Source organism: Natator depressus, chromosome 1, assembly GCF_965152275.1.
Source record: "Natator depressus isolate rNatDep1 chromosome 1, rNatDep2.hap1, whole genome shotgun sequence".
Lineage (NCBI taxonomy): Eukaryota > Metazoa > Chordata > Testudines > Cheloniidae > Natator > Natator depressus.
This window is the reverse complement of record NC_134234.1, coordinates 287,075,905-287,100,632: the sequence shown is the minus strand read 5'-3', so window position 1 is coordinate 287,100,632 and position 24,728 is coordinate 287,075,905. Positions and strand designations below refer to the sequence as shown.

At 40.0% G+C, this 24,728-nt stretch overlaps 1 protein-coding gene across 2 annotated transcripts; it reads left to right on the top strand.

Moving 5' to 3' along the window:
* The first annotated feature begins 4,263 nt into the window (after positions 1-4,263).
* RXYLT1 (ribitol xylosyltransferase 1) lies at positions 4,264-22,416 on the top strand. Of its 2 annotated transcripts, none has more exons than XM_074942134.1 (6): positions 4,264-4,465; positions 5,934-6,104; positions 7,365-7,467; positions 12,691-13,005; positions 16,626-16,796; positions 21,246-22,416. In XM_074942134.1, exons 1-6 carry the CDS (start codon positions 4,309-4,311, stop codon positions 21,664-21,666), a joined length of 1,338 nt encoding a protein of 445 aa, XP_074798235.1. In that variant the 5' UTR covers positions 4,264-4,308; the 3' UTR covers positions 21,667-22,416. The 2 variants fall into 2 exon arrangements, with proteins under 2 accessions (XP_074798235.1, XP_074798236.1); XM_074942135.1 differs by lacking the exon at positions 4,264-4,465 and adding an exon at positions 4,872-5,112.
* The last annotated feature ends 2,312 nt before the right edge of the window (positions 22,417-24,728 follow it).

Here is a 24,728-nt window from a genome sequence, read left to right as displayed (position 1 = left end):
CATCGCATCTGTAGACAATTGAAGGTTTCTTTCCCAAGGAGATTCTGCATAACAGGATTAGGTTCATGTGCGCTATATAAAACATTGCCCATAAACTGCCTTATCATAAAGACTCCAAAACCACTGTTCTATTCAGTTGCATGATTATGTACAAGAGAAGGAGCAGCAAATAATTGTGTGTCAAGGGGTGCATATGGAGGGCACCTCAAGTTCTGCCAGTGTCTTTCCTACAGGAAATCCCACTGAATCACACAGTAGCTTGAGGCTTTGGCTGGAAATGAACTAAGGTATTTAAAAGACAGGTTTCAGAGTGGTAGTCATGTTAGTCTGTATCAGCAAAAACAACAAGGAGTCCTTCTGGCACCTTAGAGACTAACAATGTTATTTGGGCATAAGCTTTTGTGAGCTAAAACCCACTTCATCAGATGCATGGAGTGGAAAATACAGTAGGCAGGTATATATACACAATACATGAAAAGATGGGAGTTGCCGACCAAGTGTGTGGGGTCAGTGCTAATGAGACAATTCAATTAAAGTAGAAGTGGGCTATTCTCAACAGTGGAATACCAAGGGAGGAAAAATCACTTTTGTAGTGGTAATGAGGCCAATGTAATCAGGATGGCCCATTTCAAACAGTTGACAAGAAGGTGTGAGTAACTGATCATTATAAATAATATTGGGGGGTAAAAAACTATTCCACCAATAACAACTGTGGAAACATGCACTTGAATTGAACTCCTACTAAGATTTCAGTATTTCATTATATGAAGGTACATAAATTGTAAATAGTGTCCATGTCTCCCTGAGATGTGTGATTGACATAGAATTCCAAGGATTCAGGTAAGAAAGTACACTATGAATTCAGGAGATAGAGATATTAGATGACACAATAAGGACACAAAAGGATTTGGGGGTGCAAATCAGAGAAGTACTTGGCTTGGTGAGCTAATTTTAATTTGAGTTCCTGGTCACAATTAAACTCATGCCTTCAGAGATGAAATGCAGACTGAAAAGCCTGGGTAGCCATTAGGGAGAAGGGGGAACACAAACCTCTGAAAATTATATTATATATTCATGAATATTTCTTCAGAACAATTGTCATTCCTGTTTGTTACATCATTTAAATGACCAGTGTCCTGTGCAAGTTTTCTTAGAAACCTTTAACATCAAACAGAAATATCTTTTTATATATGGTGCCCTTAATTTCTCATGCCATATAACTGAGAGGGCATTTGACGTTTATTTGCTAACCAGAGGTTTTTATTAAAAATCCTTTGTGTTAAACTTTTTAATAAATCTTCCCCACCTTTTTATAGAACTTTTCATTCATAATGTAAAGCATTTTACATTAACTGAGCTTCACAATACTATTGTAAATAGATATTATAAACATTTTATAAATGAGTAAAGTGGGGCCCGAAGCACCTAAACCCCAGACTTAGGTATCTGTGTCTCAGGTTTAGGCACCTACATCCCAGTTTTGGCTCCACAGCAATCCACAAAACTCCAGCTGAACTCAGTAGCCACGTAAATTCACATAGTGCCTACATTTTTGCAGTAAAAGTTCCCTACTCATTCACAAACCAGGGAAGATAGGCATTCAGCAGATGCCTCTCTGCTATGGTGCTCAGAAGAAATCAGTGAATCAATGATGACTATGTCAGTGGGGGGTTGGGAACTTTTAAATAATTCAGAGCCATCAAGCTGTGCACTTTGCAAGCCTATGTAACCACATGACCCACATCCTCCTTTCCCCTTCCTTCCCATTGTTTATTATATTCTCATTGTCACATTTTGTCTTAAATTAGATAGTAAACTCTTTGGAACAAGGATAGTTCAAGTTCCCCCACTACTTGACAAGGAGAAAGGATTTGAACAGAGAGCTGCTACCTAGACTATAGAGTCATTCTAACTCTCTCTCTGGTCCAATTAATTTTTAATTAGTGGAACAACTTGAATAGGACAGATTGAGGGAAACTATTGAATAGCCTAGTGCAGTGGCTCTCATTCATATGTGTTTGTATGCCTGTCACAAATGGGTCCAGATCCTGATTGGTACTTTTGGGTACTACCACAGTACTTTAAATGTGTCAATTAATAATTTCAGTGTGTGTCTTAAAGTTTGAGGAAAAGAGCACTAAAAAGTAATAGACTGCAGCTAGTAAAGATGTATGTTGTTTGTTATTTTAATATAAGTTATATGATGCATGTATTCAAAGCCAGCCTTTGGGCTTCTCAAAGCCCATGACTGCATCCCCTTCAACTTATATTCACCCTGACTTGGAGAATTCAGAATACAAAAGGAGAAGCTCAGCTTTTTAAAAAAATTATATTTCTAGTTTGTTTCTTTGACATGAAAACACAAACCAATATAAAGTGATCACGAGCATTTAAAGGAACAAGGAGATTTTCTGCTGCAGAAGTGGAGACTGATGGTATGGATGCTCAAGGACCCCTCACACAAACTTTTTATGTAAAGTGAGTCCATTCATTTTGTGTTCAGAGTTGCCATCCATCTCTGTAAATTTATCACAATTTCATGGTACTGCTGAGACCTGTTCTCAGTTCATGAATTCTGCTGTACTGATGGTCACCAGAGGCTGTTGTTGGCAGCTCTAGGCTGGCCTCCCCGCAAGAGGCTCCTTCAGTACTTCTGCTCATTGTTGTGCTTGTGTATGTGGGGAGGAGCCATTGGGCAGGGAAGTGAGCAAGAGACAAGCCAGAGGTTTCAGGCAGCAGAGGGAGCTCCATCCACCCCATCCCCAGGTGAACCAAGGGAGCAAATAAAACTAAGTGAATAATCACTTAACTCCCTTTCCTGCCCAATGGCTGGTTCTTATTGGCTTAATTTACAATCCTCCTAAGAATCTATGTCTCAGCCACCACTTCTTTCTTCTACAGCCTGCAGGGAGCCTACTACCTGTTTTTTCCCCATTGCTGTTGGTACTGTATAGAGGTAGTGGGAGAAGAGGACAGGGCAGTGCCCTTAGGTGCACATGGTAGAGAGCTGGGGCTAGGATACGAGACTGGACAACAGGAGATTTGGTTTCTATTCTCAATTTAGCTATTGACCTGTTCTGCGACCGTGGGTATGTTTCTTCCCTTCTCTGTCCCTCTGTTTTCCCTCCCATCTTTAAGCTGTCTTGTTTATTTAGAGTGTAAACTCTTCAGGTACAGACCATCACTTACTAGGAGTATGGACAGCACAGAACACTATGGGGTCTGTAGGCAATACAGTAATACAACTGTAATACAAATAATATTCATAATGGATAAAGGGTGAAGACTCATGAAGGCAAGGGACTGCTTGAGGAAGAACAGCTGAGGGACATTTAGCAAGAGAGGGCAGAAAAGCAGGACAGGGCTTTGGGGGAGAGTGGTCTGTCCATCTGCCAGGAGCCTGGATTTTTCTGACCAAGTAGGATCAGCAATCCATCCTGATATATTTTGACAATACCATTTGGGGGCTTGAGGTCAAAACTTGTAGGCTACACCAGGCTCCAAGGGCTGCAAATGTTTTTGCTGTGATTACTGAGCATGGATGCCTGGATTTTTTGCAGTGGAATTGGAGCAACTAGACTTATTTTCTATTAGGTTTCAGAGTAGCAGCCATGTTAGTCTGTATTTGCAAAAAGAAAAGGAGTACTAGTGGCAAATAAATTGGTTAGTCTCTAAGGTGCCACTAGTACTCTTATTTTCTATTAGTTGCCTTGATTTGCGTGTCGGGAATATTTTTTTCTTTTAATTAGAATGGATTCAGCAGAATAGACCAATTTGCAACAGGGTTTGGATATTCTGGTGCTCTAGGAGCTGCTACATTTTCTTTTTTTCTCTACTTACACTGTAGATGGTGGTGGTTGGGGCCAGAATATATCAGGATCCAGCAAGATCCAGGTACTATGATTCAGGTTTCTTTTTCCAGGGATTTCGTACCAGGAGGTGTCAGACTTTCCCAGGCAAGCAGGAGTGGCTCCCCTTGCTTTCCGCGTTGTACAATTCAAATGGCCCAAAGCTGCCAAGAGCCCGGGATCTGGCTCTTGAGCCGGGATGCTCCTGCGGTTGCCTTGTGCAGCAGGAACTTGCCCTCTGTTGGGGGCGGGAGAGGACCCCAAGCGCCGGGCCCGGGTTTTGGAGGGCCGCCGCACCGGGGTGGAGAGTCCCGCATCTGGCTGGACCGATTCCGGCCCGGCGCTACCCTTCCCCGCCCGCCCCAAGGCAGGCGGGGGCCGCCGCAGCAGCCGCCCCCCGCTGGCGCGTGACGGGGCGGGAGGCGGGCCCTGGCCAGCCAGGCCCGCGGCCTGCGGCAGGATGCGGGCCACGCGGAAGCGGCTTTGCTCCGCGCTGCTGGCCGCCTACTTGCTCTTCTCCCTCTACGCCGCCTACAGCGTCTTCCTGCGGCCGCGGCGCCCGCCCGCCTCCCGGGGCGGCCCCCGGCGGCAGCGACAGCAGCAGCGGCACGGCAGAGGTAACGCGGCGCAGGGGCCCGGCCGGCGGCTGCGCTGTCACGCGTGCCAGGGAGGAAAGCGGGAGCCGCGCTGGGCGCCAGCTACTGCTATCCAGCGAGGGGCGGTGTGAGGGGACGCTGCGGTCCCTTCCGGCCCCTTTGGCTCCTGTCCTGTGAAATACCCGCCCCGAGTGCCGGGCCTGGCGCCCGGAGATGCTGGTAACCGGGCTGCTAATGCCCAGTGCGGGGCAAGCCCCCGGGAGGCTCCTGGCGATTGGGCTTTAATACAAAGGGGTTGAGGAGAAGCTTTGCTCCCACCCGGGCGCGGCAAGAGGTGCCGCTTATGTAGCAAGCTGGAGAAGTGGGCAGCCAGCTAAGCTAAGCCTTTTGGGTTGATGAGGGTTAGCTAGTAGTAGGGTGACCAGATGTCCCGATTTTATAGGGACAGTCCTGATTTTTGGGTCTTTTTCTTATATAGGCTCCTATTACCCCCCACTCCCTGTCCCGATTTTTCACATTTGCTGTCTGGTCACCCTAGCTAGTAGCCACTCATAAGGTCTGAGTGGAGGCACCTGCCCCATGTTTCAATTGCTAGTGAGAGGCCCCTGCTCAAAAATCGGTGTATGTTTATATCTATGCTTGGAAGACTTAGCTCTTCAGCAGTAAAGGTCAGTAATGCCTGCAGCACAATGAAGCTTTTGTTGATAAGGTCCACGTCTTTGATGGCATGTACATGATCCATGGTGCCAGTTTGTTCTGAAATTTTCTCGTTTTAGGGCCAATTTGTTTTGAATATGTGAGGCTTTACTGTCGTAACAGTCGTTCTTAATCTAGCCATCAATTCAGATGATTAAATACAGGCCTTTTTAGTGTTCTGGCTTCTGAAGCTAGTCACTCTGCTAACTTTGGTGACAGATTTTTTGTATTTTGTCATCAGTGAGACAAAACTTTATGCACATCAGTCACCTGGGTGGAAAATGCATATTTCCTGAGTCTTGAATATAGTTTCTATAATATGGAAAATACAGGTCTGTCTTGGTTGTTTTGTGTCCCCCGCTCTCTCGCGTGCTCTCTCTCTCTTCCCTCTCCCCCTACCCCACTTCAATTTTTCATTGCAGGAGTTGCTTACAGGAATTTCCACAAAGAAAATTCCTCATGCCCTGGATTAAAAAATTCACTATTTATTGTGGTAGCACCATAGATACCCAGCAGAGCTGTCCAAACGTAGGCCCCAATACTGCGCAGGCAGACCTGAGCCCTGTCTACACTAAAGCTTCCACTATTGCTACCTGTGGGGAATTAGAAGTCTAATTTTTGTCACTGTAGACTAGCCCAATGAGCATAGATGCAAGCTATGCTATAGTCATGGTTGGGCATAAGTGTGTTTAGAAAACATCTACTAAAAAGAGACCTGTTATTTCTGTAACAATTAGGAGTAGATTTGTAGACCTGAGGTTCTTAATGCAAAATGTGTGTCTTTTAAACACAGAACGCTCTTCTTTGGGAAATGAAGAATGGAATCCTTGGGAAGGAGATGAAAAAAATGAGCAGATTGCTTCACAGCAGAGATATGAAACTAACCTTCAAATGTTAAAAAATATGAAATCCCAGCAAGAACAAACAGACCTTAAAGTGCAGATCTGGGGTAAAGCAGCCATTGGTAAGCATTTGTGATTAATATGTTTAATACTGCTAAGTGACCTTGGCAAGTCCCTTAACCTTTCTGTGTCTCCCTTTTCCTTTCTGTAAAGGTGAGTATAACAGTGTTTGCTTACTTGTTTAAAGTACTGTGCTATCTATGGATGGAAAGCCTGGTATAAGTGATAAGTATTTATTATTCAGAACTGTATAAACAACACAATAAAAACAAACTTCAGTTCTTTGGCATACTTTGATCATTTTCTTATCCTATACTGCTGTCAGGAACTCTTTGCTGGATTATCCCAAGCAAATTGCGTAGTGTTGCGTTGTTCATTCCAGAGCACATAGTGTGATACAAAAACCTGAAGAGTCCTAATCAATACTTTTTCATGCTGACTTCTAGATCAGAAGTTGAGAAAAGGAAACACTATGTGGGTTGTGCAGATTGGTTCCCTTCCCAAACTTTTTACTAAGACTACTCACCAACTACATTGTCTTTTCTTTTCTTTTGTGACCCATCATTACATATATACACCACCTTCTGCCCTAGTACTGCAACCCTAATCCCTTCCCAGTGCAGAGGGGAGGCCAGGGTAGTGGGGAGAGTTGGAAAGTGAGCCTGCCCCTGCTCACCCTTCAGCGGTGGCTCCTGTCCCACAAGGCTGGGTGAGGGCTGCATAGGCTGGTAGGACCTGAGTAGAGCTGAGGCTCCATGTGCCATCTCACAAAACCTGGAATGGGGAGCTGCTGTGGAGTGTGTCGTGTGGGCTTAGTCTGCCTGCCCCGGCACCCCCCAGCCAGCTGTGTCCGCCTTTATAGGATCCAGATGCTTTCCCTTAAGCCCAACTGGGCAGCAGGTAGTCAGTCCAGGTGCACTGGACCCCCTTGCTTCTTAAAGGGGCCAGTCATCTTGTGACAAATGTACTTGTCTTAAGGCTGATAATGCTTAACATTTTAACAAATATGATATTTACACAGTCATTTTTTGTTTTCCTGTCCAGCAGTTAACAGGACACTGTCTATGATTTAAAAAATAACTGCCCAAATGTTGGCCTGATGTAGAAAATCCTCCCTTTCTAATTCCAAAGAGTGGGGGTGGGTTTGTTTATTTTTGGGGGGTGGAGCAACCAGTCCATGTTAAATAGGAAAATTTGACACCCACATCTCACCATCATTGCCACACAATTCCCGAAAAATTTCTTTTGGTATGATTTTTACAGTAGATAAGAGATGCCATGTGTGCACCAAGTACTCCAGCAGCTCTTCATTATTTATGTAGGTCTTTACCTCTGGCAACATATTCTTGAAGGTCTGCTTGAACCTGCTGATGTGACTTCTCAGTGGAGAGAAGGAAGCATAAAGGGAGGAAAAACACATTTCAGGTACCAGTTGCATGACACTGACCTTCTCTTATGTTGACTTTAGCAGTCTCTGTGTTGAAAACTGAAACACTGTAGGAAAAGGTGTCCAGTTGTATATTTTTATCCCTTCCACTCCAACAACTGTAAATATTTTAATAAATGGTAATAAATTACCTTTATTATAAAGGTAAATGGTATTACAATAATGCTTGTTTTGGTAATGCATTCTGACCAACCATGAACATATTTATTGCCATACTTAATTTCAGACCTTGTGTAAATATGTTCTGTATGACAGTTTGATGTTTAATTTAAAATGTAATTTCTAGAAATTACAAGAACAATCCTATTGTCCATCACTGCTTAAAGTCAGAAGGAGTAGGCTTTGTGCAAAGAACTCAGTGCAAGCTGGCAAGGTTGGAATTCACCCTCTTCTGTGGCCACTCTTCCCACCTACAGATTACAGTTGTAGTCTCTACAACTTTATTCATCTGCACAAGGACCTATGCACCACTTAAGCCCCCACATAAGAGCTTAAGTGATGTTCAGGACCTTGCATGGACCCTTTGATCTGAGGTACAGTCTGACAGGATGAAATTCATCAGTTTAGAAAAGTTTTGGGGGTTTTTTCATTACAGAATATGACCATGTCACTTTTTAAAATAAAATCATATATGTAGGTTGAAATAAACACCTGATCATAGAATCATAGAATATCAGGGTTGGAAGGGACCTCAGGAGATCATCTAGTCCAACCCCCTGCTCAAAGCAGGACCAATCCCCAATTAAATCAAAGCAGGAGCAATCCCCATTAAAAATTGATGATCCACAAGAGAAATTCACCAGGCCTAATTTTACACTAGTTATCTTTGTAGAAGTGATATTAATAATTTCGTAGGTGTTAAGGCCAGAAAGAACCATTATGATGATAAAGTTTGATCTCCCCTATAACACAGGTCATATAACCTCACGCTGTAATTTCTACATCAAGTCCATAACTGAGCAAAAACATATATTTCACAGAGATATCCAATCTAAGTGAAGACAAATACGCCATGTCCCTAAGTAAGTTGTTCCAGTATTTAATCATCCTCACTTTTAAAAAAGTATGCCTTATTTCTAGTCTGAATTTGTCTAGCATCAGCTTCCAGCTCTTGGCTCTTGCTATCAAAAATCTCTTCCCACCTAGGTACTCAAAGACTTTGATTAAGTAACTTCTTAATCTTCTCTTGGTTAAACTAAATAGATTGAACTTCTTTGCTCTCACACTGTAAGGCAGTTTTTCCAGATCGTGAATAACTGTTATTGCTCTTTTCTTAACCCTTTAAAGGTGGACACCAGAACTGGATACAGTGTTCCAAAAAGAAAAGGAGTACTTGTGGCACCTTAGAGACTAACCAATTTATTTGAGCATGAGCTTTCGTGAGCTACAGCTCACTTCATCGGATGCATACTGTGGAAATTGCAGAATAATATCACCTCCCTGCCTCTACTTGATATTCCCTGGCTTATCCACCCAAGGATCATTTTTGCCCTCTTAGCCCCCAGAGTTCATGTTCAGTTGACCATCATAACCTTTTTAGGTCACTTTCAGAGTCACTGCTTTCCAAAATACAGCTCCCTTATCTTTTAAGCGTGATGTACATTCTTTGTTCCTAAATGTTTGACTTTGCAGTTGGCTATTTTAAAAATGCACAGTCACAAACACTCCAGCTCAGTAAGGTAGATAGAAATAATACAGAAAGTACATCGGCACATCCATATTCACCCCATCTCTTGCAGAACAACCTGAAATGTTATCCATTATGTTCCTCATCACCATCACCTTCCTCATCTTCACCAGTGGCCATCATTCTGGCACCTCCCAAGGGATATATCTCTCTCTCCTACTGCCCACAGGCTGGGATGTAACTTTTATAATACATTACGCTGACACCCCTATGTGTAATGCATATTCAGTAGGGGTATTTCCCCTCTTTCTTATTTGTATTTCCTCAGTCTACTAATGTTGAGGTGCCCTTCTTCTATAGGTTAGTATATTAATGATTTGAACTCATTATCCTATACATCAGTTAATTGGTATGGCACTCTTATGACTGGATGGTCTTTCCAAAACTTTCCAAAAGCTGGTGTTAGCGCATTTCTGTGGTTGGCTGATGTCATTCTGGACAAAATTCTCCCTTACGCTCTACTTCCGGTTCCCCAAAACATAGTGGTTACTGTTGGGCCATTTATCTGTGCCAAAGTTCATAGGCTTCAGGCATCACGCTAACTGCTGAAGCCAATGTGTTGCAGGATACAAGCTGTCCCTTGCATTACTGCTGAATATAATAAAGGCAAGGTAGAATAATAAAGGCAATGTGTCGAGTTTTGTATAGTAAAATGTAACAGCGCTCTTCATCTGGCACATCAGTGTTTAAAATTTGTTAAACTATCCCTAACATATACGTAAAATAGAACATAAGCTTATGGTGTTTTCACGGAAGTGAGTATTTTTGCTCTTTTACAGCATCTTTTTATTATAAAATTAGTGAACTTGGTTTGAGATACTCTTCCTGTTTTTCACAAATATTTTTTAAAGTGAGGTTCTCTTTAGAATTTGTGTGTTCCTGCTGTCGTTGTACTTTGCTTTAACCCAATCTATAGAATTGCCAGAAATAGCAAGTTCAGGGTAGATGGATTCATTGTGAATCATAAAATGCCATCCTTCCAAGTAGTATCATATAAGGTTGGTTTTTTTTAAATTACACCTTATTTAAGTTTGACTTGTCTAACCTACTATAGCACTTTGTTTAGAATAGTCAGTTTACAAAGGTTGACCCTTAGTGCTTTGCAGTAGTGTAATAATAGTGGTTAGTTTAAGCTTTTTAATGCTCAGAATGGCTTTTCTATGACTCTTAAAGAACGAGAACTCTTCAGTACAAAGTATGCATTCAAAGCCTGATCCTGCAAGTGGCTGAATGCCTTCTGAGTGATGCTAGTGCACCTTGGGAAAGCTCTGAGTAGCAGTACAGGAGCTGTCCATCTGCAGACTCAGGCAGACAGCGGTGCATCCTTTTATCTTTGAATGGAATGGAAGTTTGGAAGGTTCTTTTCACGAATAGAATCTTTTTTAAAAACCAAAACTTAGAATCTGTATAAACTGATGTCAGTCTCCCAGAAAAGTTTCCTATTTGGTGTGGACAAGAGAATATTTGTCAAGCCTTGGCTTTAACTAGTGATAAGAAATATTTTGCTACGCTTATGGATGGGTTTTTAGAATCTTGACTGGTTAAAAACATTTTCTTCTTTAAATTATCTATCAGTTTCAGGTGAATAATACTTAACAAATTTACATAGTTTCTTAATATCTATCTCATTGGGAGAAAGGACTTCTTTACTGGCATTTAAATAAGCTGTCTTCTGGGTGCAACCAGATTATCCTAAGTTCTTTAGAGGAGAAGAGTTTGCCAAGTCTCAGTTTTAAGCAAAACCTATTCAGATACTTCCAAAATACAGAGTTAAAAAGTGAAAGTACCAATACAGCAAAAATCAAAAATTGGGATAGGTTAATTATAACCTATTGCATCAAGTATAAAAATGTGAATTCTCTCCTTCTATCTATGATTAGTCTGTTTTTCCTTAATCCGAAATAGCCCAAACTTGATGACTTCCAGTCACAATACAAAATCCGTATGTTTGATATGATTTTGTGGGGAAGGATGAGGGTATGTTCTTAGGTGTGATGTGGGAATACCGAGGTTTTTTCCTTTTTATTTACTGGCTGGCTGAAATAAATTTTTATCTGTATTTGACTATTTAATGTTGCCGGCTCATGGAGTTTGTTTATGCATTATTATTATTATTATTATTTTATTATAGTCTATAGGCTGCTGGGAGTGTGTGCGCTATTGTAAATTATTGGTGGGGCACTGAGACCTTTTTATATGGGTATTTTTTAAAAATACTAACACTAAAGACATAATTGCCAAAGTACCAGTTAAAATGGGCACGTGAATAAACTCCAGGGTATTTCTTTGTTCTCATTGATGCAGAATATGGTGACATAACAGGACATGATATATCTACCCCAAAAATTTTCAGAGGAATAATTTAACCTCTCTAGAACTTTTCAAATTCATAGATATTTAGGTCAGAAGGGACCATTATGATCATCTAGTCTGACCTCCTGCACAATGCAGGCAAATGTAAATTAAATGTAAATTAAAAAAAAAAAAACACTTTGGAGAACATAGTCAGATTTGACTTTAAGAATAACCCACCTTCTCAGTTCTAAGTTACACTCTAGTAATTTTTAGAACATTAACTCCAACTTGCTTCCCAGATTGTTTGCAAGATCAGAACCCAAGTATTTACGGACATGTTTAACTTCACATATGTGTGTTGTCCCATTTACTTCAATAAGACTACATACATGCATAGGTGTTTGCAAGGTAAGGCCTTTGGATGGTTAAACAAAGGTGAAGTGCAGTATCTGTTTAGGCACTGTAATGATCCCCATTACTGTAGTAACTGAGTACCTCAAAATGTATTAATGTATGTGTCTTCACAATCCCCCTTCCCATTAGAAAAGTGCTATTATGCCCATTTTACAGGTATGGAATTGAAGCACAGAGATGAAGGTCACATAGGAGGTCTGTGATAGAGCAGAGCATTGAACATTGTTCTCCTGAGTCCCAAGCTAGTGACCTAATCACTGAACCATCCTTCCTTTCATAGTAGTGTCTGTCATAATACAGTACTACAGATTTCTCATTTCTTACATGAAACTGAAGGTTTTCAGTCCCTATGGTGGTATTTTGTATTCTGTTCTTTTTGAAAAGAATAAAAGTTTATGATCTATTTCACAGATGACGAAGCATACCCTAACTAATTATTCTGGGAGTTCTGCCTGGTTTCAATGGATTCATCCAGATTTTCAAGACTTTTCAGTATTTGACTATAGTAAAGGTTCTGACGTCCCTGCAATATACTGTGTTTGCAATTAATTTTGAATCTCTTTATTGTTCAAGTAAATGGCCAATGCGAGCTTTAATAAAGTTTAAATTGCAGTTTTAGACTCTGTACATCTGAAATTTGTCACAATAGCAAAGATACTTCACAGTACATAATGTCTGTTTTAATGAAGAAACAAAACCTCTAAACACTGCAGGCAGATGGTTTACAATGCAGTAAACAGAATATTTATGAAAGTTGGTAACATATCTCAGAAGATGTTAAGTGCTTGTGTTTTATTATTCACAGTTTCATCACTGGTCCAGCCGTAGTCCCGGGATACTTTTCAGTAGAAGCTGAAAATGTGGTTCTAGTTCTGAATGGAAGAGAGGAAGCAAAGATCACTTACGCCACTCAGTGGTTGAATTATGCACAAACTTTAATACAAACTCGCAAGCTGAGGCATGTTGCCATTGTGCTGCTTGGAAGTGAACAGTGTAACAATGAATGGATTCATCCATACCTGAGAAGACATGGAGGGTTTGTGGAACTACTTTTTGTAGTATATGACTGTACCTGGGTAAACGAAGAAGATATTTTCCAGTGGCCTTTAGGAGTAGCTACGTAAGTGTTAAACATAAACAAATTACACTTAAGGAATCAGTTATGCATGAACTGTACATGCCTATTGTTTTTAGCAGTTATTTCTGTAACCTTATATCTGAAACATTTTATATATAAAATGTTTCATATAATTTCTGTCTAAAACTGTTAAGTTGACTTTGGTTCATGCTGCTGGTTTTGACTATCTAAATTAAGCTTCAGAAATTTTAAAGGCAAAAGATAATTCGGAAGTTAAAGTGCAGCTATATTTTTAAAAGTGAGTGTGTTCAATTTGCTTCTTGCGACTGTTTACAGTCAAATTTGCCATATCTGCTGACATTACCAACTATTAACATTTACATAAGGATTAAACAACATTACAAATGATATAGCTTTCCACAGTTGGGTTGGGGGACGACTAGCGAAGAAATGTTAATATGCCGATATAAGTCATCTTGTATGTTTTTTCGTGCTGAAAGGCACTCTGAACACATAATAAGAACCAGACTAGCCTAGACTACAATTTTAGTGGCAAAAAGTAAGTATGATGGATTGCTCTCTCTTTTAAGATGAGGGCAGGCTGGGACCCTTTTCCAGGATAAAAAGAAGAGACTTTACAGAGAGAAGTCTGTGGAAAGCTCTGCTGCAGGAAAGCGTTGGAGACACTTCAGTAAGAGGCCTGGGGCTTAATAAGGGAATCCAGTTTGGATGTATTGATTGTGCTTTTTTTTTTTTTTCCTGGGGGTATCTTGGGGGTGGTGGTTCTTTCTCTTGTGGCTAGTAAACTGGGATTTGATACCCCTTGCATTTTTGTAACTGGTAAACTCTGGGATCATAGTAAGATGTAAAAATTTATTGCAAGACTACATTTTAATCCTGTTAGTGTTGTAGAGTAGATACAGCTATGGGAGAGTTATCTTCATTCTTTCCGGTCTTACTCCTGTCTTAACAGAGCTGTTCAAACTGCAGAATCTCTATTATCAATGGTGATAATGCAAGCCAGAAAGCTTAATTTTTAGATCCATGTTGAATTTGCAACGCTGGCCATTAGAAAACATGTTTTATTGTAACTAAAGGAAATTTGCCCAGGATGCCATTGACAGAAAGTAAACATGGAGCCTCCACAGTGACAAAGAACCAGTGTTTGTAAGGAAAGATATATAATTCAATTTTGAACATGTTAAGATGACAATGAAACAACTAGAAGGAAATGCCCTAGAGGTAGGTTGGGATGCAGGACTGCGGGGGTGAGGGGTGAGAAAAAGAGGGAGAGGTCAGAAGTGGAAAGGTAGATTTACAGTCATTGATGTAAAAGTGGAAGTTAAAGCCATGTAAACTGATGCAATTACTCAAATGAAGAGTGGGTGAGAGTGACAAAGACAAAGTCTGGTAGGAAACCTAGAGAGAGAACTTCTGAAAGAAATGCTGGATTACTGTCCAAAGAAATAGCAGGGGAACCAGGAAAGGACAGAATCATGAAAGCCTTGGGTGGGAGTGGGGAATAAGATGTTCAGAAGGGGTGTGTATGATCAACAGTACCAAAGGCAGTGGAGGAGCCAAGGAAAGTGAGGATGGACTAAAGTACTCCTGAGGGCATTGTGCACCAAAAAATTAAAAATTCTGCACACAATATTTTAAAATTCTGCAAATTTTATTTGTCAAATAAATGTGGAGGCTCCAGCATGGCATTGGGGAGCAGAGGCCACTGGCTGAACAGAGCTGGGAGATCACTCTGCAGCTCTCCCCTGGGACATGGACTCAGCGGTGAGGCTGCACCCAAGCCTGACACAGAACAAAGACTGGGCCTGCCCCAGAAACACCCCATAGCCCTGCCCCTCCATGTCAGGTGCACCAGGTATGAGCTCAGCCTGGCAGGATCCAAGTGTGGAGGGGCTCAGTGTGGGGGGGATCAAGGTGTGGGTTGAGAGGGTTCTGTTTGGGTCAGTCTGGGTGCAGGCTGCTCAGTTGGGGATCCAGGTGTGGGGGGGGATCTGAATGCACAGTGTCTTGTTGGGGGGTTATGGGTGCAACAGTAATAGGACTCTGGGGAGGGGCCAAGTAAAGGGGGTTGGGGCTCAGCGGGGGAGGGGGGAGCTGGATCGGGAGGGATAGAGCTCGGCAGAGGGGTCTTGGTGTGGGGGGCCCATAGAGGGAGTCTAGATGCTGGGGGAGTGGGGCTCAGTGGGATGGGGACCAGGTGCAGCTGGTTGGGGCTCGGTGGGGTGGAAATCCGAGTGGGATGGCTCGTCGGGATGGTCCAGATGCAGGGAGAATGGGGTTTGGCAGGGGGGTTCTGGGTGTGTGTGGGGGGGTGAGACTTGGCAGGAGGGTCTGAGTATGAGGAGGTCTGGATGCATGGGGGTTGGGCAGATGCGGGAGCAGCTCCCTGTACAGTGATCCCTTCCCCTGCAATTGAGAAGCGATGGGTGCAGGAAGTGGGGGGGCGGGGGAGCAGAGCTTTCTGCAGCCTGTGGAGAAATCTGGGGGTGGGTCTGACCCGGCCCTTGATGCTGTGCAGGGGAAGAGGAAGTCCCGTCCTCCCCAGCCCAGCCGGGACTTGCAGTTGAGCCCGGTGCAGGGTAGGATCCACCAGCCGGGTCTTCCCCAGTCCCACCCTCTGCCCCTCGGTGATCTAGCTCTCTGCTGGCTGACCTGGGCACCCAAAACATACTGCTGGGGAGGCTACGTGACTGTTCTTGTGGCTTCCCTTTGCTTCCCCCATCAGAAAGTCAATTTTCTCTAGGGGAGCAAAGAAATCTGCGGGGGACATGAATTCTGTGCATACACAGTGGCACAGAATTCTCCCAGGAGTAAGACTAAAGGCTTGTTTTGAAACTAGGAAAATTTTGTGATCAATGTATGGTTTTTTCAAAATTGTTTCCTTAATGTACTAATGTAGAAAGAATATAGAAATAGAAGAGAAACTAGCAGTATTATTGACCCACTCTCTCTAAAAATAACAAAGTTAGAAAGAAAATCATAGCTAATTTTGAGAATGTGACAGCTGTAAGAGGGACATGCAATGTAAAACAAACAAACAAAAGTACGGTAAATTAGCTCTACATAATGAAGACGACTGTGCCAGCTCTTTAGCTGAACCATTGGTGCTGTTATGACTAAAATCAGTGACTTTAAGTTGAATTCAAAGATTAAATTGATGAAGATGCACAGGTTTTAGGAACAGAGTTGAGTTTTCATTTTGGAGTATACCAATGGCGTTGTTTTTACAGCATACGCTTTCAGCTGATTTCAAATAACTGAGATGTCAACTCCAAAGGAACCACTAACCCAGCAACTTCAGCCAAAATAAGTGGCAGCATTGAGAACAGCTGCTATAGAACAGAATGCTTTTAGATGAGCATTCTGTAGCATGTGAACATAATTCCACTTGGTGCTGTCAAAAAGAAGTTAGGGATCTTCTAGGGTGTGAATCAGAAAAAAACAAAGGGATAATGATAAATATTATACATCAGTGTCTGGCTATCTTTGTTTTTTTTAATTCAGTCAGTTAAATATTGGAACTGATTACAAAGCTATTTCAGTTCTTAAAATCTGCTACATAAACATGAAGTGGTGCAAAGATCCATCTTTTTCCTTTGACATAAAAATATTTACATCTAATGTATGCATTGTTGTTACAGATACAGGAATTTCCCCATGGTAGAGCCCAACTGGTCAATGCTACGTTCTCCAAGATCATATCTATGTAATTTTTTAGGAACTGTGTATAAGAATTCATCTAGGGAGAACCTAATGGAAGTTTTGAAACAAGACGGGCTTGATAAACTCTGTTGGACTGCAGCCAGAGAACAGTAAGAGCTATGATTTACTTTGTAAATGTATAGTTTGCAAGCTGAATTATTCAAAGCCCCTTGCCTAGATCATTGCTGTCATCTTTCAAAATATGTTATAAATAAAATAATATAAATAATGACAATGGTCAAACTTAAAACAATTAACCTTGCTGAGCTGAGATTTTCATACATATCTTGGATGCCTTAACCCCTTGTGTGCTGCAGTACTTTTACATTGTGGTTATGACTTGAAATACTTTGAAAGAAATATCTAACATAACACAGCCGGTCCTGTTTTTTCTCACACATACCTGGTTTTGGTTGAAGGGGCAGTGGGTATTCAAAATCTGTGTCATACATCCTGTGGCTATTATCCACCTACCAGAAGAGGGGGACATGAAACCAGAACTTTACGTCACCAACCACGTATAAAGATGCTGGCTTCAGCTAAACAATATAGTTCATTTTCTGTCTTCGGGACATAGAACGGATCTTCTGACTAACTGAAAGAGGTTCTAATGGTACTTTTAATTTGCTTTTAACCACTTCTACCTGAAACCTTGGCAGGATTAGATAGGTATTCCCTTAAAAAGGAGGAGATGCTTTTAAAAAATCTGAATAGTCTTTCTTTGATTATTTAAACTTATAATAAAGTTTCGTACAGTCTCTAAGAGGAGAAAGGGTGAACTGCAGGAAGGAGTGATATGGCTGTTGAGGTGTTTCTAGTTTTGTAAACAATTGAGGGATTACATGTGATCACTTGATACCATCTCAAAAAGAATTATTTTCTTTTTAGAATTTCAGATTTTAGAATTAACATATGTAAGCTATATAGGCTTACAAAAAGGATACACAAAGATTTTCAGCGTTCAAATAGGACTGTAGATTAAGGTGCCAGTTCTGTCACCCTTAATGAAATACTTACTCCATTTAAAATATAAATAATACTAAGAGGATTTTTATGTGAAAAATTTATATTTTGATTTGTTTTCAGTTTTCCATATTCAGTGTATGAATAATAATCTATTTTTAAGATGGGTTAATTTATTAAAATAGGTGGAAGAATATAAAACTAGGAAGAAGTCTTCAAAGTTGCAATTAGGGCTGTCAATTCATGGCAGTTAACTCATGCGATTTAAAAAAAAATCGCAATTAAAAAAATTGAGATTAATCGCACTGTTAAACAATAGAATACCAATTTAAATTTATTAAATATTTTGGATGTTTTCCTACATTTTCATATATATTGTAGTCTGTGTTGTAATTGAAATCAAAGTGTATATTATTTTTATTGCAAATATTTGCACTGTAAAAATGATAAAAGAAATAATATTTTCCAGTTCACCTAATTCAAGTATTGAAGTGCAATCTCTTTGTTGTGAGCATGCAACTTACAAATGTAGATTGTTTGTTTTGTTTTGTTTTTTTTTTTGGTTACATAACCACTCAAAAACAAAACAATGTAAAACTTCAGAGCTTACAAGTCCACTCAGTCCTACTTCTTGTTCAGCCAATTGCAAAGACAAACAAGTTTGTTTACATTTACAAGAGATAATGCTGCTCTCTTCTTATTTACAAATGTCACCAGAAAGTGAGAACAGGCATTTGCATGGCACTTTTGTAGCTGGCATTGCAAAGTATTTACATGAGAGAAATGCTAAACATTCGTATGTGCCTTCATGCTTAGGCCACCATTCCAGAGGACATGCTTCCATGCTGATGACGCTTGTTAAAAAAAAATAATGCGTTAATTAAATTTGTGACTGAACTCCTAGTGGGAGAATTGTATGTCCCCTGCTGTTTTACTCACATTCCACCATGTATTTCATGTTATAGCTGTCTCGGATGATTACCCAGCACATGTTGTTCATTTTAAGAACGCTTTCACTGAAGATTTCACAAAATGCAAAGAAGGTACCAATGTGAGATTTCTAAAGATAGCTACAGCTATCCCAAGGTTTTAGAATCTGAAGTGCCTTCCAAAATCTGAGAGGAACAAGCTGTGGAGCATGCTTTCAGAAGTCTTAAAAGAGCAACACTCCAATGCAGAAAATACAGAACCCAAACCACCAAAAAAGAAAATCAACCTTCTGCTGGTGGCATCTGACTCAGATAATTAAAATGAACACGTGTTGGTCCGCATGGACGCATGTACCCTGGAATGGTGGTTCAAGCATGAAGGAACATATGAATCTTTAGAGCATCTGGCACGTAAATATCTTGTGATGCTGGCTACAACAGTGCCATGCAAACGCCCTAAACAAAAAGCAGGCAGCATTGTCTCCTACAAATGTAAACAAACTTGTTTGTCTGAGTGATTGGTTGAACAAGAAGTAGGACTGAGTGGACTTTCAAGCTCTACAATTTTACATTTATTTTATTTTTGAATGCAGTTTTTTGTACATAATTTTACATTTGTAAGTTCAACTTTCATGATAAAGAGATTGCACTACAGTACTTGTATTAGGTGAATTGTAAAATACTGTTTGCTTTTTTTACAGTGCAAATACTTGTAATCAAAAATAAATACAAAGTGAGCACTGTAAACTTTGTATTCTGTGTTGTAATTGAAATCAATATATATTGAAAATGTAGAAAACATCCAAAAATATTTAAATAAGTGGTATTTTATTATTATTTAACTGTGTGATTAATTGCACGATTAATCACGATTGATTTTTTTTTTTTAATCGCTTGACAGCCCTAGTTGCAGTGTATAACTATCTCTAGCTCAGAATGCAATGAAGGCAGAACCAATAAAGGCACGGGCAGAGAACTCTGCTGAAAAGAAGATGACTATACCAAAGAGGAGACTGGAAAATAAACATAGAAATAGAAGGGGACTTGAGAAAAGGACTCTGAGGCAGACTGCCAAGAAAAGAAACAACCCTGAGGCAAGACCAATAGAATAAGATTATAAAGATTGGGTGGTAAATTACAAGGACTGATAGAATATAAATTATAAGGATTCAGAGTAGAACTAAATCTGGTTTGGCTCTGTATGAGGTTGCTGGCCCAGGAGCACCAAAACATCTTTATAATGTGTTTTGACTTGGGAAATGTGGTTCCCTGCATAGTCTAGATGAGGGAAAAAATGTAAATGCAAGCTTTTGGTATTGTGTGACCATCTCAATACTGTAGCAGGATTGTCTTTCTGACTATTAAGTGGGTAGACTCTCATCATGATTAAACCAAACAAATTAATTCTGCTCTTAATTAGTTTGTACGATTGTTCTCATGGAAGGTTTAAAAACCTTTATTATAAATTTTAAAAGGATTTAGTAAAACTAGAGGCAATTTAACACTTTTTTCTGAAAATTTGGACAAAAGAACTTAAGAAAAAGGCTAATATAGAATCTAGAGCAGGGGTCTCAAACACAGTTTACCTTAGGGCCAATGCCAGTCCTCAAATCCTCCCAGAGGGCCAATAATGTCACTGAAGATGGTGTTCAGAAAAGAAAATGTTTACATTGTATTTTTTTTATTTTGAATTTCTTAGAAATAATAAAATGTCATACAACTTTATACAATTCTTTGCCTGCCAGAGAGCTTTTAGTGTTTGCCAGACACCTGGTAACGCTTCAGTTCTGTCAGTTTGTTGATGTTTGGCCTCAGTGACTGAGCAGTTGAAACCTTCAGGATTGCAGCAAGGTGTGCATCAGACAGTTGTGTTTGGTATTTTGACTGGTTTATATTCATTGTGGGGAAAAAAGTGATGCTGCCTCCATGGCTGACTCTGCCCGGCGACAAGTGATGGTATCTCTGTCCCTCTCCCCCAGTCAATGTGAGCTGCATGGGGCGGCGCCTGCAGCAGACAGAGCCGGCAGGGTGGCTGCATAGGTCTCCCCTCTGTGGGCTGCAGATGGCCCGTGGTCTAGAGAGAGATTTATCTATGGCCTAGAGTGCTGTCACGCAAAGTACCTCGGACCGTCTGAGCAAATTGAAGAGATTTACAATTGCTGCCTTACGTTCTCATTTCTGAACAGTAAATCCCCCTGCTGATTTTAAATATTTTGGGGGGGAAATTATTCTTGCTTCAAAAAGTCTGTCAGAGCATTCTATCTCCATATGCGTATTTTTGGGCCACTTAATAACCTTCTAGTTTAGCTTATGAAGTAAATTGATATGGGCTTCCAATATAAAATATTTTTTAAAAGATGTTTGTTCTCTTTTGTTGGTGCTTGAAGTATTAATGATTCCTTTTAAATGCCCTCAGTTGAAAACTGTTCTTATGGAGTTTCTAGCTTACAGGTGAACTTTTCTATAAAGACCTGAAAAAAAATATTTAGGAATAGGTGGGTTGAAACATAAAATCTTACTGATTCTCAGATCTGTTGTTACAAACCTTTCAGCTCTGCATCATTTATCGATACTAAAATTATAACATTGATCTCTGTTTTTCATTGTAATACATCTACCCTTGGAGGGAAAAAGTAATGTTAATTGTCAACTTCTTTATTTTTCTAGGTGGCAGCCTCAAGAAACAAATGAAAGTTTTAGAATCTATCAAGATGCATTGCTGCAGAGTGATCTCACATTGTGCCCAATGGGAGTAAATACAGAATGCTATAGAATTTATGAAGCTTGTTCATATGGCTCTGTTCCTGTTGTAGAAGATGTAATGACACCAGGCAAGTGTGGAAATTCATCTATATACCACAGTGCTCCACTGCAATTACTAAAGACCATGGGGGCTCCATTTATCTTTATTAAAAACTGGGAAGAACTTCCTGCTGTTTTAGAAAAAGAGAAAAATATGAGCTTACAAGAAAAAATTCAAAGGAGAAAAAAGCTTATAGAATGGTACCGGCACTTCAAAGCACAAATGAGAGATAAATTTATTAATATCTTGGAAAATTCATTTTTACCAAATGATAAAGGAGGTTAATTGCCCCCTTTGAAAATCAAAAATAGATCAAAAGTTTAATTTTCACTGACCTTCAGGTAAGCTTTTCTATAAAAATAAAAAATAAATGAACCACTTCCCATGCAGGTGCAATTTCTTTGAAGTCAGTGGAGTTGCACCAGCTTATCCCAGGGCTGAGTTTCACCCTTCTTTTCTAAACTACTTTCAGAGAGGATGCAGTCTTACAGGATAGTAGTCCGGATGGATGACATCAACTTTATTATTATTTTTTGCAGTAACCATCTCATTCTTAGCAAGTCAGTACTTCTGTTTTAATCTAGATATGGAAGCATTTCAGCAAATACATCACCCAAAAAGCATAATAAGTGGTGGCTTCACTACACTAATATTTATACTTTTTAGCATTCTTTCCTGAAATTCTCCTGCTATCATTTTCCTTAGTTTAAAATATAATTTTATTATAGTTTTCATTAACTGAGGAAAAAGAGAACTATGGTCAAGCAGGCCTTGAATGACAGAACTTTTAACAATATCAAAATAAAGTCTTTAAACTATTGCAGATAACGAGAGCTCTTACCCCTCCTCCTCCCACTTTTGGCATGTACAAAATGAAGCCATTTAGTAATTTGGGCTCCTCCCATTTATCTAGTGTCTTAGGGGGAGATGTCGTGTATTGAAAAATGTCATTTCTGTGACATTATCAAAAGAACTTTCCTCTCCAAAACTGGCCATTGATAGATGGAATATTCCCTGCTACCCCACTCATCTCCCCCCCCCCCCCCCCCACTGCCCACTTGTTTGACTAGCTTGCTACCATATACTAAAAGTATCTCAGACCATCCTGGAATAAATGGTATCATTAAATCTTTTTCATCCAAAACACTTCTGTAAAGGAATGTCCTCATATTTTAAGTATGTGTCTAAGCTCCTTACCCATCCCCATCCCACCAAAAAGTAACAGTTTACCTTTTATTGGAAGTTTTTCCCTTTAATGTTTTGGTGATTGTGTATGATGTTGTCAGAGTATGAGTACAGTGTGTAAAGATGCATTTGGGCAACATTTTCAACAAAAACGGAGACCCACTTGTTCAGATAAAGTTATAAACACAATTGTGCTTCCATCATATAGCTTTGAGGCCAAGAGTTTAGAAAGATTCAAAAAAGGACTGGGAGTAAAAATGTTCAGATGTGCCAGCGTGATCTAGGAGCCTGCTTCCCATATTCTTGCTCTTTCGTCAGAAGCATCTGGTTCGAACCACTGTCAGAGACAGAACACTGGACTTAGTGGACCACCAGTCTCTCTAGTAAGGCAATTGTTGCATTTCTGCATTTGTTTGTGATTGCACCTACATGTGGCCATTAAAGGTTTTGTTTTTAATTTGGTGCTACTACTGCAGAGAGGGTTGCACTCTCTGCTTGTCAGAGTCTCCACATGTGTGGGTGAGACAGTGTGCAGTGTCCCTTATTCTCCTCTTTTCCCCCATGCAAGGATCTGCAGAGCTTCCTCCACAGAGTCTGGGCACAGAAGGTAGCAGGATGGTGATGAAGAGGTAGCACATTGTCTACTGTGTGACCCTGGGTAGATCGAGGAATGTAGAGTTTCTCTTCCAGGTGCAGATCTATGGATCGCTATCCGCGCCAATAAAAATGGACAAAACTAATTTATCCTTATAGTATGTCATTTCTGTCCAGTGAAACTGCTGAAGACCTGAAACTTTATAACATTATAACTTAATCTTTCCATAAAAAATGGAAAAGTTTAATTGAGGAAGACAAGAGCGTACTAGATTTCCAAAGGAAAAGTAGTAGATGGTGGTTCTTAGCTCACAAAGAATATTTTTTAAATAAAAAAGATTTTGTGTGTGTGAGCTGCTTTTATCCAATATCGTAGCACTATCAAAGGATAACAGGAATTGGAAGTTATATGGTACAGAGTAACTTGATTGTGAAGAGATGTAAATAATCTATGACCCTTGTAAAATAACCAGGCTTCGGTTATTGGTGGTTAAGGTGGTAGATGTGTGTTTTGAAAAATGCAAACTTTCACTTGATTGCTATGTTTGTTATCAAGGAAACTGCTCTAAAGCTAATTAAACATGTATTGTATAAAAATGGTGTAACTATATTTCAGTGTAGAATTTCTGATCCTTGATTATGCAGACACTTCTGAGAAAAAACCATATCTGGGATCAGATTTTCCCACTCCATTTGAAAGAATCTTCTCTTCATTCCCGTTTAATATTGGGGCATAACTTTGAGGGGCTGAGCATCTGTACCTCTCACTAACTTCAGCTGAAGTCAGTGAGTTTATCAGGCCATAAGTGTGCACCTTCATGTGGCAATTTTGAGCATTCTCAAAATCTGCTTAAGTTGTCAACATTCAAAGGGGATTTATAAGTATAATACTGTCTATACAAAGAGCTTTGAGTATGTGAGAGTAGTCATGGAGCTCTGGTACTATTTTGCTGTGTAAGAAATATTTAATATGCACTGTTGTAATCACTTCAGTGAACGATATGGCCTGGACTGCGCTATACCACTCTCAATACTCCCGTATTTTGTATGTAGTTTAGTCAATTCCCTAAATACTATTCTGTCTCTAAATGTAAGAATGCCTTATGGTATCAATTGCATGCATGAATTCACGAGCCAGTTCAACTAAATAGTAAAATATGTACCATAGTATTGTCTTTACTGTGATATTTTCTGTGTTTAGAATATACCACAGCAAAGCAATTTTGCAATAGATATTCAGTTTTTAATGGTCCCCACAATAGCTTTTTCTAGATCCTCTCATTAAAAGGGATGAACAGTGTGGCTTAGTAAATTTATATTGTGTCAGAGTCTGTCTACTAGAATTTTTTTCCCTACAAACCACAGAATGAGATACCAGAGAGATTTGTGTGTGTATGTAAAAGTGTTTTTTGGGAAACTTTAGTGATAGCCATTTCCTATGAAAAATGGTATTTGGTACATGGGGGATGCAGTCTACAAGTAGAACCTCCTAAGGATCATCTTGTTTTCAAAGCAAATTGGATCAGCTTTTAGCAAAGCTGTCCACAACTGCCAAAATGAGTCAAGTT